General features: G+C 44.9%; 1 protein-coding gene across 2 annotated transcripts in view; it reads left to right on the top strand.

Moving 5' to 3' along the window:
• The first annotated feature begins 4,922 nt into the window (after nucleotides 1-4,922).
• Nucleotides 4,923-20,343, top strand: part of PFKFB1 (6-phosphofructo-2-kinase/fructose-2,6-biphosphatase 1) — a 724,603-nt gene continuing 709,182 nt past the window's right edge. The window contains exons 1-2 of one of the 2 annotated variants that reach the window (XM_077283752.1): nucleotides 4,923-4,940; nucleotides 5,044-5,132. In XM_077283752.1, coding sequence (XP_077139867.1) covers nucleotides 5,084-5,132 — 49 coding nt within the window. In that variant the 5' untranslated portion in view covers nucleotides 4,923-4,940; nucleotides 5,044-5,083. Of the gene's footprint in view, nucleotides 4,941-5,025; nucleotides 5,133-20,343 lie in introns of those variants that run through there. The other variant, XM_077283753.1, reaches the window with a different exon arrangement.

Below are 20,343 nucleotides of genomic sequence, written 5' to 3'. Positions count from 1 at the left end.
TAGAAAAAAGCAGATCACAGACATGGCACAAAACTAAAGTAATTTCAAATAGCAACTTTCTGGCTTTAAGAAACAGTAAAAGAAATCAAGAACAAAAAATGTGGTTGTCAGTAATGGTTACCTTTTTTAACCAAGCATAGGGGAAAAATTATGGAGTTACTCAATTATGATGGAGAAAATGATGGACTCACCCTGTAAATTTTCATACCCAAAACTAACACCTGCATCAAATTAGATCTGCTCATTAGTCTGCATCTAAAAAGGAGTGATCACACCTTGGAGAGCTGTTGCACCAAATGGACTGATATGAATCATGGCTCCAACACGAGAGATGTCAATTGAAACAAAGGAGAGGATTACAAACTCTTAAAAGAGGGTAAATCATCACGCAATGTTGTAAAAGATGTTGGTTGTTCACAGTCAGCTGTGTCTAAAATTTGGACCAAATACAAACAACATGGGAAGGTTGTTAAAGGCAAACATACTGGTAGACCAAGGAAGACATCAAAGCGTCTAAACCGGAAACTTAAAGCAATATGTCTCCAAAACTGGAAATGCACAACAAAACAAATGATGAACAAATGGGTGGAAACTGGTGTCAACGTCTGTGACCGAACTGTAAGAAACCGCCTAAAGGAAATGGGATTTACATACAGAAAAACTAAACGAAAGCCATCATTAACACCTAAACAGAAAAAACAAGGTTACAGTGGGCTAAGGAAAAGCAATCGTGGACTGTGGATGACTGGATGAAAGTCATATTCAGTGATGAATCACGAATCTGCATTGGGCAAGGTGATGATGCTGGAACTTTTGTTTGGTGCTGTTCCAATGAGATTTATAAAGATGACTGCCTGAAAAAAAACATGCAAATTTCCAGAGTCATTGATGATATGGGGCTGCATGTCAGGTAAAGGCACTGGGGAGATAGCTGTCATTACATCGTCAATAAATGCACAAGTTTATGTTGATATTTTGGACACTTTTCTTATCCCATCGATTCAAGGGATGTTTGGGGATGATGATCATTTTTCAAGATGATAATGCATCCTGCCATAGAGCAAAAACTGTGAAAACATTCCTTGAAAAAAGACACATAAGGTCAGTGTCATGGCCTGCAAATAGATCTCAATCCAATTGAAAATCTTTGGTGGAAGATGAAGAAAATGGTCCATGACAAGGCTCCAACCTGCAAAGCTGATCTGGCAACAGCAATTAGGGAAAGTTGGAGCCAGATTGATGAAGAGTACTGTTTGACACTCATTAAGTCCATGCCTCAGAGACTGCAAGCTGTTATAAAACCCAGAGGTGGTACAACAAAATACTAGTGATGTGTTGGAGTGTTTTTTTGTTCGTTTGTTTTTTATGATTCCATAATTTTTTCCTCAGAATTGAGTGCCTCCATAATTTTTACCCTATGCTTGGTTACAAAAAGTAACCATTACTGACTACCACATTTTTTGTTCTTGATTTCTTTTAGTGTTTCTTAAAGCCGCAAAGTTGCCATTTGAAGTGACTTTAGTTTTGTGCCATGTCTGTGATCTGCTTTTTTTCTACAAAATTAAACAACTGAATGAACATCCTCCAAGGCCGGTGATTCCATAATTTTTGCCAGGGGTTGTAGATGGAGATAAGGAGGTGGTGTAGTACAGTGCACCAGTGTGGAAAGGATGAATAGGGTGGTTGACAAAGATAATAAGGAGATGGAGGGCAGTGCAGCACTGTAGAAAGCATCGTTAGGGTAGTAGACAGAGATGAGGAGATGTAGGGCAGTGCAGCACGGTGGAAAGCATCGGTAGGGTGGTAGACAGAGATGAGGAGGAGATGTAGGGCGGTGCAGCACTGTGGAGAGCACCGGTAGGGTGGTAGACAGGGAAGAGGGGACGTAGGGCAGTGCAGCACTGTGGAGAGCACCGGTAAGGTGGTAGACGGAAGAGGGGACGTAGGGCAGTGCAGCACTGTGGAGAGCACCGGTAAGGTGGTAGACGGAAGAGGGGACGTAGGGCAGTGCAGCACTGTGGAGAGCACCGGTAAGGTGGTAGACAGGAAAGAGGGGACGTAGGGCAGTGCAGCACTGTGGAGAGCACCGGTAGTGTGGTAGACAGGGAAGAGGGGACGTAGGGCAATGCAGCACTGTGGAGAGCACTGGTAGGGTGTTAGACAGGGAAGAGGGGACGTAGGGCAGTGCAGCACTGTGGAGAGCACCGGTAGGGTGGTAGACGGAGATGAGAACATTTCTTGCGCTGGAGCACAGCTCTTAATGAATTTGGCGCATCTTATTCCAGCTCACCTTTCATCAAGACTGGTGAACAAACCACCAGTCCTTAGGGTATGATGTGCGCACACTGAATATTTGCAGAAATTTCTGCAAGGTGTCTGCATCTCTTGGCAGCGTGGTTTTGTATGCGTTTTTGTACGCCTATTAATGCGTTTTTAAGCTAAATAAAGATTTTAAAAAAAATTTAGTAATGAAGAGGTGTCAGCCAGACACACTGTGGGAGCAATGATGCTGCTGTCCGTGTGTAGCCAGCAGTCACATGTCCTGATGTGACTGTTCCTCAAGTGAGATCGCCATGGGACACTCTGGATTACGTGGACTACGGTGAACAGGAGAGAATACGGTTGTTTAGTATTTTTGATTGTTTACAGGGTACAGGGCATCAGGTATTTGGTGTTAGGCGAGTATAATGGGTTCTTTTTTAATTTTTATTTGAATATGTATTTAATTATTTTACATGTTTTCTTTATTTAAGTTTGAGCACAGGTGCCTACTGATGATAGATTACTTCTCCCATCAGTGGCGCCCACTCGCCGTCCAGAACACTGATGCGCTATGGGGGCCTGGTGCCTGTGCCAGTGACTGTGCTCGCGAGTGGGCCCCCTACTTGCTCAGTGCCCCGGTACTTGTGATACTTACCTCTCCACGTTCCTCCGCTGTGGCATCTTCATCGTCCTTTGACTGTGACGTTTCAGGTCAGAAGGTGCAATGACATCACTAGTGTGCGCCCTCTGCTTTGAACAGTCACAGTGCAGAGAGCCAGAAGATGCCGACGCTGAGGAGTCTGGAACAGAGCAGCAGCCAGCGAGGAGGGGTATTTCTTTTTTTTTTAATGTTTGGAGCAATATATGGGGTTCATCATATGGAGCCCATCACATATGGAGCATTATATGAGGCCCATTATATTTGGAGCATCATATGGGGCCCATTATATATGGAGCAATATATGGAGCCCATTATATATGGAGCATTATATGGGGCCCATTATATATTGAGTATCTTATGGGGTCCATCATATACTGTATGAAAAAATATATGGGGCTCATTATATACTGTATGGAACAATATATGGGGCTCATATACTGTATGAAACAATATATGGGGCTCATTATATACTGTATGGAACAATATATGGGGCTCATTATATACTGTATGGATTATATGGGGCTCATTATATACTGTACGGAACAATATATGGGACTCATTATATACTGTATGGAATATATGGGGCTCATGTACTGTATGGAACAATATATGGGGCTCATTATATACTGTATGGAATATATGGGGCTCATTATATACTGTACGGAACAAAATATGGGACTCATTATATACTGTATGGAATATATGGGGCTCATATACTGTATGGAACAATATATGGGACTCATATACTGTATGGAACAATATATGGGGCTCATTATATACTGTATGGAACAATATATGGGGCTCATTATATACTGTATGGAATATATGGGGCTCATTATATACTGTACGGAACAATATATGGGACTCATTATATACTGTATGGAATATATGGGGCTCATATACTGTATGGAACAATATATGGGACTCATACTGTATGGAACAATATATGGGGCTCATTATATACTGTATGGAACGATATATGGGCCCATTATATACTGTGTGGAATATATGTGGCTCATTATACTGTATGGAGCAATATATGGGTCTCATTATACTGTATGGAGCACTATATGGGGCCCATAATGTATGGAGCAATATATGGGGCTCATTATACTGTATGGAGCATTATATGAGGCTTATTATACTGTATGGAGCACTATATGGGGCCCATAATGTATGGAGCAATATGTGGGGCTCATTATTCTTTATGGAGCATTATATGAAAATGTTAAAATTCTGCAGGAAAACTGTCAGGCCAAAATACTGCTAGCATTCTTCTGGTTTGTGCATGAAAAACCTGTTATCTTTGACTCCTGAGGGGAAAAAAGCACAGTGCAAACAGTGAACATACCCTACAGATTGAATTACTCCCACCACTGTAGGCCGGGTTTCCCATAGCAACCAAGAGAGCAGTTGTTTTTTCCTTTACTGCTTTGAAACACTGAAACCCGCTCTCTCATAGGTTGCCACGGGTAACAGAGCGTCCCGGTTTCCTCCTAGTTTACTGAGGCCTGGTTATAAATTTCCCAGATGGTATTAAACCCCATGAGACTTTTTTACACATGGTCTGGCTGACTGGCGAAATGACACGTGCGCCCGGTGACCTTTCAGTAACAAACACTCCTTCCTAGGGTGTTAAAGGGTTAACCCCGTCCATACTGCGCTGTACAGCGCACCACAATAAATCACTGCCATGACTGAAGTCTCTATGGCACTCGCTCAAGGTCAGAAAGAGGAGTGCACAGGTCCCAGGCGTTGGAGACACAGGCCTCACACTCCAGGGGTGACAGCAGAGGTCAGCCATGGCCGCCAGGCCTGTGTGAACTGTCCCCGCTGCCCCTCTCCTGGTACACCCAGGAGTTGGTGTCTTCTGGTCGCGTGGAAGCACCTGTCTTACAGGAACCTCATTTCTCTCTAATGTGCCTTAAGTTAGGGTATCCAGGGATTGGCCCAGGGTGTCAGCCGCTCGCTCGCTTGTTTGCAGCCAGAGGATTATTCAGTGTTGCAAGAACAGCAGGTGTTTGAGGAATATATTAAGCTACAGTCAGTACGGCCTAAAGGGCAGCGGCTGGGTTTTATTTTTATTCCTGTGTAGTAAAGCTGACCTTTCATACGTGCAGGGAGGAACTGAAGGCTAGCAGTGGCCCAGGGTCATATGCAATGGACGGGATAAACAAGACGCAAGAAGAACGGGCCTCCCGGATCCCAGGTGAGATGCCTGACTGCGGGCTTCACGGGATTACACTGGTGTGTAGACAGGTCATATACCGATATTATACTACTGTACTGGTCATGGCGGTGAGTTTGATAGAATTACGCCAGACCCAGAGTATTGCACGCCCGGAAGCCAACTTGTGTGCACCACTTATGTCTATACTAGATGATAGAACTGCAAAACCGTGACAATCCACAGAAAAACCGCGACAATCCACAGAAAAACAGCATACATTTTTTGTGTTTTTCATGCAGTGGTTGCACTCCCTGAATAAACCCCGGCTGGTTGCCTTAAACCCCTTTTGTTCCATAGGTATTGGGTTATCGTTGGTTATGGGTCTCTATGGCGACATATTGCAAAATATTTAGGATGCAATGAATTACTGTATTTAAGTTAGGTGGGTTTTCATGTGTCCAACATTCATGGTCCGAGTACAGACCACAATGTCCAAACTGGTGGCCGACCTCCTGACCCGAATTTAACCTTTGATATTGGAGTTGGTATGAATCAATTCACAGGACCCGGTCCATCGACCACGTGGTTAATCTGGGTGACATACCTCCTACATGACTGCATCCACGGTTCTTCTTTTGATTAGCTGGCCTGGCGTCATGTTATGGTTGCAGTATGATGTACATGTGGCGTTGCGTCAGGTCAGCTAATCAAAACAAGAACAGTGGGAGGAGGGAAGTGGTAAGAGGCGGTTTTAAGAGCTCCCATTCCGCACTGATGTGGCCGATGGACCAGATTCTGCTTAATGACCTGCACCAACTCTATTTTATATGTCTATGACACAGGTGACTTCGGGTCAATAAATTTACATACAGACCAGATATCGAAGTCCGTACCTGGACTATGAGTGTCAGACATGTGAAACCGACCTTAGTGTGTACATGCAATATCTTACATCGCACAGCAGCGATTATTGCAGAAACTCAATTAGGGCACAGTCAAACCGCTGTATAAAGAGCAAAACGTGGGGCATGGACTGGCTGGCGGCTCTCCCGAACCAAGTGTGACAGCAACCTGTATTTCCATGACCCACTGGCCAGTCCGAGCATTGCGTTTTGATCCTGGGACGGTTTATATGGCCATTTGACTGAACCTTTAAAGTCTCTCACACTGATTACTACTATTGTGGTCACCATATGGCATGAAAATTTGCTCAGGAGCGCCACCCTCTGTTACTCATCACGTCAGAACCTACCTTTTTTGAGGGAGACACAGGCTGGAGCTCCACATTTCTTGTCATGTGACCAAAACTCCTTTTTAATTCTTTACAATAGTGACATAACATGTACTCATAATATGTATAAAATAACGCTGTAGGCAATGTAATTTACACATGATAATTTATTGCATCCCCTACCTATAAGGGCTGTCCCACACGTCCAGATAATTCCGGTACCGGAAAAAATCGGTACCGGAGTTATCCGTGTCCGTGTGCCCGTGAGCTCACGTAGGCCATACGTGCGGCACACGTGTGACGCCCGTGTGGCGAGTGGGTACCACACGGAGTGTGTGGTACCCACGCGTGTGGTACACTGCATCGTGCTGAAGCCGCGATTCATATCTTCTGTGCAGCAGCGTTTGCTGCATAGAAGATATGAATAATAGTGTTTAAAAGAAAGATCTATGTGTCCACCGCCCCCCCACCCCCTGTGCGCCCCCCCGCTGTTCTGAAAATGCTGCTGCAGAGAAGATATGAATGGCGGCTTCAGCACCATGTGGGGGGGACAGCGCTTACTGTAGCGCTGTCTCCTGCACGCCACACGGACTGCACACGGAGAAGGTCCGTGTGTGGTCCGTGTTTTACACGGACCCATTGACTTTAATGGGTCCGTGTAATACGTGCGCTCCCACGAACACTGACATGTCTCCGTGTTTGGCACACGGAGACACGGTCCGCAAAAAATCAATGACATCTGCACAGATGCATTGATTTTAATGGGTCTACGTGTGTCAGTGGCTCCGGCACGTGAGGAAACTGTCACCTCACAAACCGGAGCCACTGACGTGTGAAACCGGCCTTATACTATTATTTCCTATAGTGATATCCATCAATATCAGATTGGTGTGGGAGTCTGACACCTGTCACCCCCACTGATCACCTATTTGCATCAGTGGCCAAGTACAAACAGTGTACGGAGCCGGGACAGCACAGCTCCATACACCGTGTAGTGGCCGTTCTTGGATATTGCAGTTCAGCTCCTGTTGAAGTGAATATGATCAGAGCTGTGCTGTTCCAAACGTGTACAAGTGGATGTCTCAGACGCAGAAAACAGCTGATCGGTAAAGGCGCCATGTGTTGGACCCACACTGATGTGATATTGATGACATATTCTAAGGATGGGTCAACCACATTTTAAACCCCTTTAAACAGGGTTATTTCCATCTTCATAAATGGGTATTGTTGGATAGCGCTTGTACAGAGAAGCCATTTTGCAATTTACTGCTTATTAAAAATGTCAGCCATTCTTGAGGTATTAACACTTTTCTTATGTTTACAGCCTGTTGCTTTGGAGACCGACCACTGCTGGTAGACAGCAGAGCATGTGCAAGCTCTTTGTATTGATCTTGTGAGCACTATATTAAAGCTAGCCAGACTTGAGGGTGCTTTTACCTTCTAATAGCGGCCAGCTTCAGTTCAGTGCTCATAAATTAGACAGAAGCGACGGTCGGTCTCCTAGGCAACGAGCAGTAGAAAAAATAAAAAAAAAATGTTAATATCTGAAGATAGGCTTAAAATTTGAATAAGCTTTTAAGCAGTAAATTGCCAAGTGCTTGTTTTTACATTATCTGACAATATCCCTCTATGATGATGTGAATAACCTGTTAAGGCTGATTTTACATGTAGGACATTTAGTGTCTGAGTACAGAATACAATGTCCAGTGCTGGTCACCGGGATCCAGACCCGAACTGAGCAGACTGACCCCTTGGATTGTCCATACTCAGACCATAAATGTCAGACGTATAAAACTGTCTTTCAATCGGCAGTGCAAGTCTATGGAATCGGCAATAAGTCTATGGAATCGGCAATAAGTCTATGGAATCGGCAGTGCAAGTCTATGGAATCGGCAATAAGTCTATGGAATCGGCAGTGCAAGTCTATGGAATCGGCAGTGCAAGTCTATGGAATCGGCAATAAGTCTATGGAATCGGCAATAAGTCTATGGAATCGGCAGTGCAAGTCTACGGAATCAGCAATAAGTCTATGGAATCGGCAATAAGTCTATGGAATCAGCAATGCAAGTCTATGGAATCGGCAATAAGTCTATGGAATCGGCAATGCTAGTCTATGGAATCTGCAGTGCAAGTCTATGGAATCGGCAATAAGTCTATGGAATCGGCAGTGCAAGTCTATGGAGTCGGCAATAAGTCTATGGAATCGGCAGTGCAAGTCTATGGAATCGGCAATGCAAGTCTATGGAATCGGCAATAAGTCTATGGAATCGGCAGTGCAAGTCTATGGAATCGGCAGTGCAAGTCTATGGAATCGGCAATAAGTCTATGGAATCGGCAGTGCAAGTCTATGGAATCGGCAGTGCAAGTCTATGGAATCGGCAGTGCAAGTCTATGGAATCGGCAATAAGTCTATGGAATCGGCAATAAGTCTATGGAATCGGCAGTGCAAGTCTACGGAATCGGCAGTGCAAGTCTATGGAATCGGCAATAAGTCTATGGAATAGGCAATAAGTCTATGGAATCGGCAGTGCAAGTCTATGGAATCGGCAGTGCAAGTCTATGGAATCGGCAATAAGTCTATGGAATAGGCAATAAGTCTATGGAATCGGCAGTGCAAGTCTATGGAATCAGCAATAAGTCTATGGAATCGGCAATAAGTCTATGGAATCGGCAATAAGTCTATGGAATCGGCAATAAGTCTATGGAATCGGCAGTGCAAGTCTATGGAATCGGCAGTGCAAGTCTATGGAATCGGCAATAAGTCTATGGAATCGGCAGTGCAAGTCTATGGAATCGGCAATAAGTCTATGGAATCGGCAGTGCAAGTCTATGGAATCGGCAATAAATCTATGGAATCGGCAGTGCAAGTCTATGGAGTCGGCAATAAGTCTATGGAATCGGCAGAGCAAGTCTATGGAATCAGCAATAAGTCTATGGAATCGGTAGTGCAAGTCTATGGAATCGGCAATGCAAGTCTATGGAATCGGCAGTGCAAGTCTATGGAATCGGCAATAAGTCTATGGAATCGGCAGTGGAAGTCTATTGAATCGGCAATAAGTCTATGGAATCGGCAGTGCAAGTCTATGGAATCGGCAATAAGTCTATGGAATCGGCAGTGCAAGTCTATGGAATCGGCAATAAGTCTATGGAATCGGCAATAAGTCTATGGAATCGGCAATAAGTCTATGGAATCGGCAGTGCAAGTCTACGGAATCGGCAGTGCAAGTCTATGGAATCGGCAATAAGTCTATGGAATAGGCAATAAGTCTATGGAATCGGCAGTGCAAGTCTATGGAATCAGCAATAAGTCTATGGAATCAGCAATAAGTCTATGGAATCGGCAATAAGTCTATGGAATCGGCAGTGCAAGTCTATGGAATCGGCAATATGTCTATAGAATCGGCAATAAGTCTATGGAATCGGCAGTGCAAGTCTATGGAATCGGCAATAAGTCTATGGAATCGGCAATAAGTCTATGGAATCGGCAATAAGTCTATGGAATCGGCAATAAGTCTATGAAATCGGCAGTGCAAGTCTATGGAATAGGCAGTGCAAGTCTATGGAATCGGCAATAAGTCTATGGAATCGGCAGTGCAAGTCTATGGAATCGGCAGTGCAAGTCTATGGAATCGGCAGTGCAAGTCTATGGAATCGGCAGTGCAAGTCTATGGAATCGGCAGTGCAAGTCTATGGAATCGGCAGTGCAAGTCTATGGAATCGGCAGTGCAAGTCTATGGAATCGGCAGTGCAAGTCTATGGAATCGGCAGTGCAAGTCTATGGAATCGGCAATAAGTCTATGGAATCAGCAGTGCAAGTCTACGGAATCGGCAATAAGTCTATGGAATCGGCAGTGCAAGTCTACGGAACCAGCAATAAGTCTATGGAATCGGCAATAAGTCTATGGAATCAGCAATGCAAGTCTATGGAATCGGCAATAAGTCTATGGAATCGGCAATAAGTCTACGGAATCGGCAGTGCAAGTCTATGGAATCGGCAATAAGTCTATGGAATCGGCAGAGCAAGTCTATGGAATCGGCAATAAGTCTATGGAATCGGCAATAAGTCTATGGAATCGGCAATAAGTCTATGGAATCGGCAATAAGTCTATGGAATCGGCAATAAGTCTATGGAATCGGCAGTGCAAGTCTACGGAATCGGCAGTGCAAGTCTATGGAATCGGCAATAAGTCTATGGAATAGGCAATAAGTCTATGGAATCGGCAGTGCAAGTCTATGGAATCAGCAATAAGTCTATGGAATCAGCAATAAGTCTATGGAATCGGCAATAAGTCTATGGAATCGGCAGTGCAAGTCTATGGAATCGGCAATATGTCTATAGAATCGGCAATAAGTCTATGGAATCGGCAGTGCAAGTCTATGGAATCGGCAATAAGTCTATGGAATCGGCAATAAGTCTATGGAATCGGCAATAAGTCTATGGAATCGGCAATAAGTCTATGAAATCGGCAGTGCAAGTCTATGGAATAGGCAGTGCAAGTCTATGGAATCGGCAATAAGTCTATGGAATCGGCAGTGCAAGTCTATGGAATCGGCAGTGCAAGTCTATGGAATCGGCAGTGCAAGTCTATGGAATCGGCAGTGCAAGTCTATGGAATCGGCAGTGCAAGTCTATGGAATCGGCAGTGCAAGTCTATGGAATCGGCAGTGCAAGTCTATGGAATCGGCAGTGCAAGTCTATGGAATCGGCAATAAGTCTATGGAATCAGCAGTGCAAGTCTACGGAATCGGCAATAAGTCTATGGAATCGGCAGTGCAAGTCTACGGAACCAGCAATAAGTCTATGGAATCGGCAATAAGTCTATGGAATCAGCAATGCAAGTCTATGGAATCGGCAATAAGTCTATGGAATCGGCAATAAGTCTACGGAATCGGCAGTGCAAGTCTATGGAATCGGCAATAAGTCTATGGAATCGGCAGAGCAAGTCTATGGAATCGGCAATAAGTCTATGGAATCGGCAATAAGTCTATGGAATCGGCAATAAGTCTATGGAATCAGCAATAAGTCTATGGAATCGGCAATAAGTCTATGGAATCGGCAGAGCAAGTCTATGGAATCAGCAATAAGTCTATGGAATCGGCAGTGCAAGTCTATGGAATCGGCAATAAGTCTATGGAATCGGCAATAAGTCTATGGAATCGGCAATGCAACTCTATGGAATCAGCAATGCAAGTCTATGGGCCCGTGAAAAAAAATCAAACCGCACTCGGATGACATCCGAATACGGTTGATTTTCACAGACGTCAGAAATGAGAAGGTGTAGAAACTTTTTTTTTTCTCCATGTACGAGAAAAACTGATTAAAAATATCTGGTCTGTTTTTCTCTGACTGAGGCCTAATCTGATGGCTCAAATCACTACGATGTGCTATGAATTGAGCTGGCTCTCTGAAAATAGCAAAAGCAAATGTATCTATGGAAAACTAAATGGATCATACAGTCATGGCCAAAAGTGTTGACACCCCTGCAATTCTGTCAGATAATACTCAGTTTCTTCCTGAAAATGATTGCAAACACAATTTTTTTGGTATTATTATCTTCATTTAATTTGTCTTAAATGAAAAAACACACAAGAGAATGAAGCAAAAAGTAAAACATTGATAATTTCACACAAAACTCCAAAAATGGGCCAGACATAAGTATTGGCACCCTCAGCCTAATACTTGGTTGCCCAACCTTTAGCCAAAATAACTGTGACCAACCGCTTCCGGTAACCATCAATGAGTTTCTTACAATACTCTGCTGGAATTTTAGACCATTCTTCTTTGGCAAACTGCTCCAGGTCCCTGATATTTGAAGGGTGCCTTCTCCAAACTGCCATTTTTAGATCTCTCCACAGGTGTTCTATGGGATTCAGGTCTGGACTCATTGCTGGCCACCTTAGAAGTCTCCAGTGCTTTCTCTCAAACCATTTTCTAGTGCTTTTTGAAGTGTGTTTTGGGTCATTGTCCTGATGGAAGACCCATGACCTCTGAGGGAGACCCAGCTTTCTCACACTGGGCCCTACATTATGCTGCAAAATTTGTTGGTAGTCTTCAGACTTCATAATGCCATGCACACAGTCAAGCAGTCCAATGCCAGAGGCAGCAAAGCAACCCCAAAACATCAGGGAACCTCCGCCATGTTTGGCTGTAGGGACCGTGTTCTTTTCTTTGAATGCCTCTTTTTTTTCTCCTGTAAACTCTATGTTGATGCCTTTGCCCAAAAAGCTCTACTTTTGTCTCATCTGACCAGAGAACATTCTTCCAAAACATTTTAGGCTTTTTCAGGTAAGTTTTGGCAAACTCCAGCCTGGCTTTTTTATGTCTTGGGGTAAGAAGTGGGGTCTTCCTGGGTCTCCTACCATACAGTCCCTTTTCATTCAGATGCCGACGGATAGTACGGGTTGACACTGTTGTACCCTCGGACTGCAGGGCAGCTTGAACTTGTTTGGATGTTAGTCGAGGTTCTCTATCCAACATCCGCACAATCTTGCGTTGAAATCTCTTGTCAATTTTTCTTTTCCGTCCACAGCTAGGGAGGTTAGCCACAGTGCCATGGGCTTTAAACGTCTTGATGACACTGCGCACGGTAGACACAGGAACATTCAGGTCTTTGGAGATGGACTTGTAGCCTTGAGATTGCTCATGCTTCCTCACAATTTGGTTTCTCACGTCCTCAGACAGTTCTTTGGTCTTCTTTCCTTTCTCCATGCTCAATGTGGTACACACAAGGACACAGGACAGAGGTTGCATCAACTTTAATCCATGTCAACTGGCTGCAAGTGTGATTTAGTTATTGCCAACACCTGTTAGGTGCCACAGGTAAGTTACAGGTGCTGTTAATTACACACATTAGAGAAGCATCACATGATTTTTCGAACAGTGCCAATACTTTTGTCCACCCCCTTTTTTATGTTTGGTGTGGCATTGTATCCAATTTGGCTTTAGGACAATTCTTTTTGTGTTTTTTCATTTAAGACAAATTAAATGAAGATAATAATACCAAAGAATTTGTGTTTGCAACTGAGTATTATCTGACAGAATTGCAGGGGTGTGAATACTTTTGGCCAAGACTGTAAATGTCATACAAGCCAGCTTTGTAGCCACAGACTGACACTGAGACCTTTCTAAGGCTACTTTCACACTAGCATCGTACTCGGCCCGTCGCAGTGCGTCGGGCCGACGTACCGACGCTAGCAGTGAATGCGCCGCACAACGGGGAGAGCGGATGCTGTTTTTCCACGCATCCGCTGCCCCATTGTGAGGTGCGGGGAGGTGGGGGTGGAGTTCCGGCCGTGCATGCGCGGTCGGAAATGGCGGACTGTCGGCACAAAAAACGTTACATGTAACGTTTTTTGCTGCCGGCGGTCCGCCAAAACACGACGCAATTGTCGCACGACGGTTGCAACGTGTGTGCATACGTCGCAATGCGTCGCCAATGTAAATCTATGGGGAAAAAAACGCATCCTGCAGACAACTTTGCAGGATGTGTTTTTCCGCCAAAACGACGCATTGCGACGTATGCAAAAAAAACGCTAGTGTGAAAGTAGCCTAAAACACATCTGTCCAGCATATATTTTACAATGCAGCATTGAACATGAGAAGTCCCGAGCACTGCCTGCTAGAGGCCACTAGAGGACGCTCCCGCTCCCCAGTTTAATGCTGGCCAGGATTTTTGTGCAGATTCCACTGCTTACATGCCGCCTCTGCAATCATTTTTGTCTGAAAAAAAATTGCTTTTCTGCTGCACGAACTGCCATCTACGCTCCTGTTAATAAATTATGCGCATCTTACTCCAGTTGGCCTTTAATTAAGACTGGATAAAAAATACTGATTTTAATAATCCCCCATAATTACCCCTTTCGAGTGCTACCCTGCACTGGATATGTATGACATAGCAGAGAAGACCTTAAAGGGGCAGTCCGGAGAAAACAATCTGTGGGATAGGTTTTAACTTACTGATCGGTGGGAGACGACCGACCACTGGGACCAGCATCCGTAGGCACAAGGGGTAATTCTCGGACCCATTTACAAAATGCCTGACTGCGGCTTCATTAATTTTCTATGGGTCTGCCAGAAAAAAAAGCACGAGGAATAAATGGAGCTACAGCCGAGCATGCGCATTGCTATTAGGGCAACACATTCACAGGATGTGCAATGGCTGGGGCTTTGACGCTTTGCAGTGTATACTATTCAAGACCTCTAGTGGACTAAAAGAAAAGGTTGTAAAAAAAATAATAAAAATGTGAGTTAAATTTAATATATATATATATATATATATATATATATATATATATACACATACAAATAAAAGGTAGCATGTACTCCAGAATGCTGCCATCACAAACCGCTCATCCCACAGAAAAAAAAACCTCATTACATACCTCTGTCAATGGGAGAAAGGTGTTATTGTACAGGGGTGTCCATTACCACCCCACAAAAGAAAAAAAAATGATGGCATTCAAAAATATAATTTATCCCACTAAACAGTACTCCAATGCTCCCTGCCCCTATGGCTATGATGCTAAAATGCTGACCCAAACTGTTTTTATATGCCCAACATTTTTAATTTTTTTTGCAAACACCCCACATTATCATTTGTTGGATTTTTCAGAGGCTTCGTGCTGTACATTGGACTAGTAAAGAAGCCGAAGATTAGATAATACTGGCCTTATACCACATGGCCACGACCCATACACAGCCGCGCAGTAATTACTAATGTATGGTGTGTATCTTGAGATGGACCAACGTCATTAATTAAAATACTTGTAACATCCAATATGAAGACCCTCAGGGGTGTAGATTTTACATAGTGTCACTTTGAGTATGGGAGCTCCACTGTACTGGTACCTTACAGGCTCTGTAAACCAGTCCTGACACCCAAAACCAATCCGGCAAGTTACACTCGTACCCAAACAGCTATTCTCTTCCACATTCTGCAACAATCCTGCAAACGATTCTCCATCCTTTCAGAGCCCTGCCGCGTACCCATCTACGACCACTATAGATCTCGTGAAAATTAGAAATATTGAGCTAAAAGTAGGTATCCTTGGCAAAAGCGTAATTTTTAATTTGTACTTTCCAATCCTAAAAAGCAAAAAGATTAAACACCTATTGGGTCATAATGTTTACAACATACCTGGATAAATGCTTTGTTTCCAATATGGGGTCTTTTGAGAGTCCGTACGTGTTCTGTCATCGTTTTTTCTATTGATAGAGCACAAATCCATTGTGGTCTATGGAGCTGTTTGACCTGAGTCAAGGATCAAACTCGCCCATTCAAATGAATGGAAAAAGTAGGACAGTATGCAGACGCCATCCGTGTTTGTTTTGAGTGCTGACTTATTTTTAGGGGTGGTTAGAAGTTAGAAGCTTGGAATTTTCGCAGACATGGGAATAGCACCATAGACTTTAATGGGTACGTGTTTGAGATCAGTATACAACTTTGCATCATGTGAATATACCCCAACAAGTATTGTTTGTCCAGAGTGGAGAGCTCCTTTAAGTTAGGCTACTTTCACACTAGCGTTAACTGCATTCCGTCACAATGCGTCGTTTTGCCGAAAAAACGCATCCTGCAAAAGTGTTTGCAGGATGCGTTTTTTCACCATTGATTAACATTAATCACTACGTGATAATACGCTGAGCACGGGTAGCTGTGTTATCATTTATGGAACATATAGTTGGACATATTATTACTGCTGGAATTATAATTTATTAAATGGAATCTGTAAGCAGGTTTTTGATAGGTAATCTGAGAGCAGCATGATGTAGGGGCAGAGACCCTGATTCCAGCGATGTGTCACTTACAGGGCTGTGTTTTACAGTTTCAGTACAGTCATTGATGTATCAGCGGGAATTGTCACTACAGGACTAGCTGTCACATGCATACTAACCCAACCACGCCCCCACCACTGATTGGCCGATTTGTGTCAAGATACCGTGTACACAGAAAGTTACCAATCAGTGGTGTGGGCGGGGTTATAAACAGGAAGTTACCAATCTGGTGTAGGAGGGGTTGTATATGGAAGCTGCCAATCAGAGGTGTGGGCAGGGTTATACACAGGAAGCTGCCAGTCAGAGGTGTGGGCGGGGTTATACACAGGAAGCTGTCAGTCAGAGATGTGGGCGGGGTTATACACAGGAAGCTGCCAGTCAGAGGTGTGGGCGGGGTTATACACAGGAAGCTGCCAGTCAGAGGTGTGGGCGGGGTTATACACAGGAAGCTGTCAATCAGAGGTGTGGGCGGAGTTATACACATAAAGCTGCCAATCAGAGGTGTGGGCGGGGTTATACACAGGAAGCTGCCAGTCAGAGGTGTGGGCGGGGTTATACACAGGAAGCTGCCAGTCAGAGGTGTGGGTGGGGTTATGCATAGTGCATAAAACCCTAGTCCATGCCCTCATCATCTCCCGCCTCGACTACTGTAACCTCCTGCTCTGTGGCCTCCCCTCTAACACTCTCGCACCCCTCCAATCTATTCTAAACTCTGCTGCCCGACTAATCCACCTGTCCCCCCGCTATTCCCCGGCCTCTCCCCTCTGTCAATCCCTTCACTGGCTCCCCATTACCCAGAGACTCCAGTACAAAAGCCTAACCATGACATACAAAGCCATCCACACCCTGTCTCCTCCATACATCTGTGACCTCGTCTCCCGGTACTTTCCTGCACGCAACCTCCGATCCTCACAAGACCTCCTTCTCTACTCTCCTCTTATCTCCTCTTCACACAATCGCATACAAGATTTCTCTCGCGCATCCCCCCTACTCTGGAACTCTCTACCACAACATATCAGACTCTCGCCTACCATCGAAACCTTCAAAAAGAACCTGAAGACCCACCTCTTCCGACAAGCCTACAACCTGCAGTAACCACCAATCGACCAAACTGCTGCACGACCAGCTCTATCCTCACCTACTGTATCCTCACCCATCCCTTGTAGATTGTGAGCCCTCGCGGGCAGGGTCCTCTCTCCTCCTGTTCCAGTTGTGACTTGTATCGGTCAAGATTATTGTACTCGTTTTTATTATGTATACCCCTCCTCACATGTAAAGCGCCATGGAATAAATGGCGCTATAATAATAAATAATAATAATAATTAAGCGACGCATTGTGACGGATTGCCACACGTCGCACCCGTCGTGCGACGGATGCGTCGTGCAGTGGCGGACCGTTGGGAGCAAAAAACGCTACATGTAACGTTTTTTGCTCACGATGGTCCGCTTTTTCCGACCGCGCTTGCGCGGCCGGAACTCCGCCCCCACCTCCCCGCACTTTCCCGCACCTCACAATGGGGCAGCGGATGCGCTGGAAAAATGCATCCGCTGCCCCCGTTGTGCGGCGGAGACAATGCTAGCGTCGGGAACGTCGGCCCGACGCACAGCGACGGGCCGAGCCCGACGCTAGTGTGAAAGTAGCCTTAGTTACTGAGCTTAGACCTTGGGCACGTCCAATGCCTGTGGTTATAGTAGTTGCTTACATAGGACACACATGTACGGGGGCAATGTCCCTCCCATTGAGCTAGGTGACCTGTTTACACAGGACTGCTGCAGGAATGACTTATAGTAGAGGCTCAGGATGCAGGAAATGAGAAGGCAACATGCGGACTATGCCAAATGTCACGGGCCATGTGATTGTGCTTACCCCTCCGCTGGGATCTCCTCATTGTGGTTTGTCCTTTTTTAAGTGCATTGGTAAGAGTGGAAGTAAAGGTTCTCCTATACGTGATCAATAATCGGTCGGACGCGCCGATCATTGACTGGAGAAAATATGGCATCAATCAGCTGACGAACAAATGATAGTCTTGTTTATGGGCTGATCACATCTTTAACACAGGCCAAAAAATTGTCACCACATCTCCCTGTGTCCTGCTGTCACTATACAGACTGTATGGGGACCCAACGATCATTTGCCCCCATACAGCTTTTAATTATAAAAGACCTTTTTAAGGGCTCGTATGAATTTGGTGAGCGGCTCCTTCATTAATAACATTATGTTTTACAGTGAAACACAGACAAAATCACAATTGAAGGTGCAGCAATGTGACTGTTGTTTTTTTTTTTCTACAATTTGTTTAACCTTTACTTTTTTTTTCAGTCCCCTAAGGGGAGCTTGAACCCATGATCGCGCGATCGCTTATACTACTATATGTACTGCAAGTCCATGATATTCTAGCACTGCGGTATACAGTGAAACCACAGTTCTACTATGGAGATGAGCTTCACGGGAAGATCAAGTTGGCGGTGACGGGTGAAGGGGCCTTTAGCAGGGCTCTGGTCACTGTGGTAATCCATTGTTCCCAGCGATCATGGATCATGTTGTTTAAATTGATTGATGGCAGGCAGATGTCGGATACGTAACATTGCCGGCATCTGCCTTGGTGTGGTGCGGTCTCAGCTCCTGAATTGGCTTCATATATTCCTTATCGATCTGTGATGAAAATGTACGTCATAGGTCGTTAATGGGTTAATTTTATCACCCCAATTAAGTTTGGTAAGGGAGACTGGGTCATTAAGATGATGGAAGAGGAGAAGATCTGAGACACAGCGGGTGCAGCTTTAATTGCGGCAATGGGATGAAGGTCATAATAACCGCTTTCTCTAGAATCCTCTGAACATGATTTTCCTAGAAACCATTGCAAAATCTTATCAATCCAGTAACAATTATTTCCTACCAGGCTAATTTTTTTTTCTCTATTGGAAATATTGCTACATCTTAGGCTACTTTCACACTAGCGTCGGGCTCGGCCCGTCGCTGTGCTTCGGGCCGACGTTCCCGACGCTAGCGTTATCTCCGCCGCACAACGGGGGCAGCGGATGCATTTTTCCAGCGCATCCGCTGCCCCATTGTGAGGTGCGGGGAAGTGTGGTGAGGTGGGGGCGGAGTTCCGGCCGCGCATGCGCGGTCGGAAAAAGCGGACCGTCGTGAGCAAAAAACGTTACATGTAGCGTTTTTTGCTCCCGACGGTCCGCCACTGCACGACGCATCCGTCGCACGACGGGTGCGACGTGTGGCAATCCGTCACAATGCGTCGCTTAATGTTAATCAATGGTGAAAAAACGCATCCTGCAAACACTTTTGCAGGATGCGTTTTTTCGGCAAAACGACGCATTGTGACGGAATGCAGTTAACGCTAGTGTGAAAGTAGCCTTAGACTATGCAATACAATGTGTTGCCAGTAAGACATCAGGGTGTGATAGTATTAAGAAAAAAACTGGGTGTAACCACATGTAGCGTTAGAAAAAAAATCTGTTACGCTACGTTCACACTTTGCGGTTTTTGCTGCGGATCCGCAGCAGTTTTGACGCTGTGGATCCGCAGCAGTTTTCCATGCAGGGTACAGTACAATGTTACCCTATGGAAAACAAAAACCGCAGTGCACATGCTGCGGAAAATTCTTTGTGGAACCGCTGTGGAAAAAAAGGAGCATGTCACTTCTTTCTGCGGATTCCGCAGCGGTTTTCAACATGCACCAATAGGAAAGTGCAGTTGAAAACCCGCAGAAGAATCCGCAGAAGAAACTGCATGAAAATCCGCAGTGAAAACCGCAGCGGTTTTTCACTGCAGATTTTCAAAAACCGCTGCGGAAAAATCCGCAGAAGAATCCGCAAAGTGTGCACAAGCCCTAGAATCCGCATCTTGTTTAATGATGTCGCCATCTTGGCACCTTCCCGTAACAATGTCCCCCGTCCTGGGCCCTTTCTGTAATAATTTCCACCATCGTGTGCCCTTTCTGTAATTATGTCCCCCATCCTGTGTCCCTTTCTATAATAATGTTCCCCATTCTAGGCCCTTTCTGTAATAATTTTCCCAGTCCTGGACCCTTTCTGTAATAATGTCTTCTGCCTTGGCCCCTATCCTGTAATAATGTCTCTCATCCTATGCCCCTTCCTATTATAATGTCCCCTGTTCCAGGCCTCTTTCTGATATAATGTCCCCCTTTCTGGCCCCTTCCTAGTATAATGCTCCTTTGTCATGGGCCCCTTCCTGGTATAATGTTCCCTGTCCTGGGTCCCTTACT

Source organism: Ranitomeya variabilis, chromosome 2, assembly GCF_051348905.1.
Source record: "Ranitomeya variabilis isolate aRanVar5 chromosome 2, aRanVar5.hap1, whole genome shotgun sequence".
Classification (NCBI taxonomy): domain Eukaryota; kingdom Metazoa; phylum Chordata; class Amphibia; order Anura; family Dendrobatidae; genus Ranitomeya; species Ranitomeya variabilis.
This window is presented reverse-complemented; position numbering and strand designations above follow the sequence as displayed.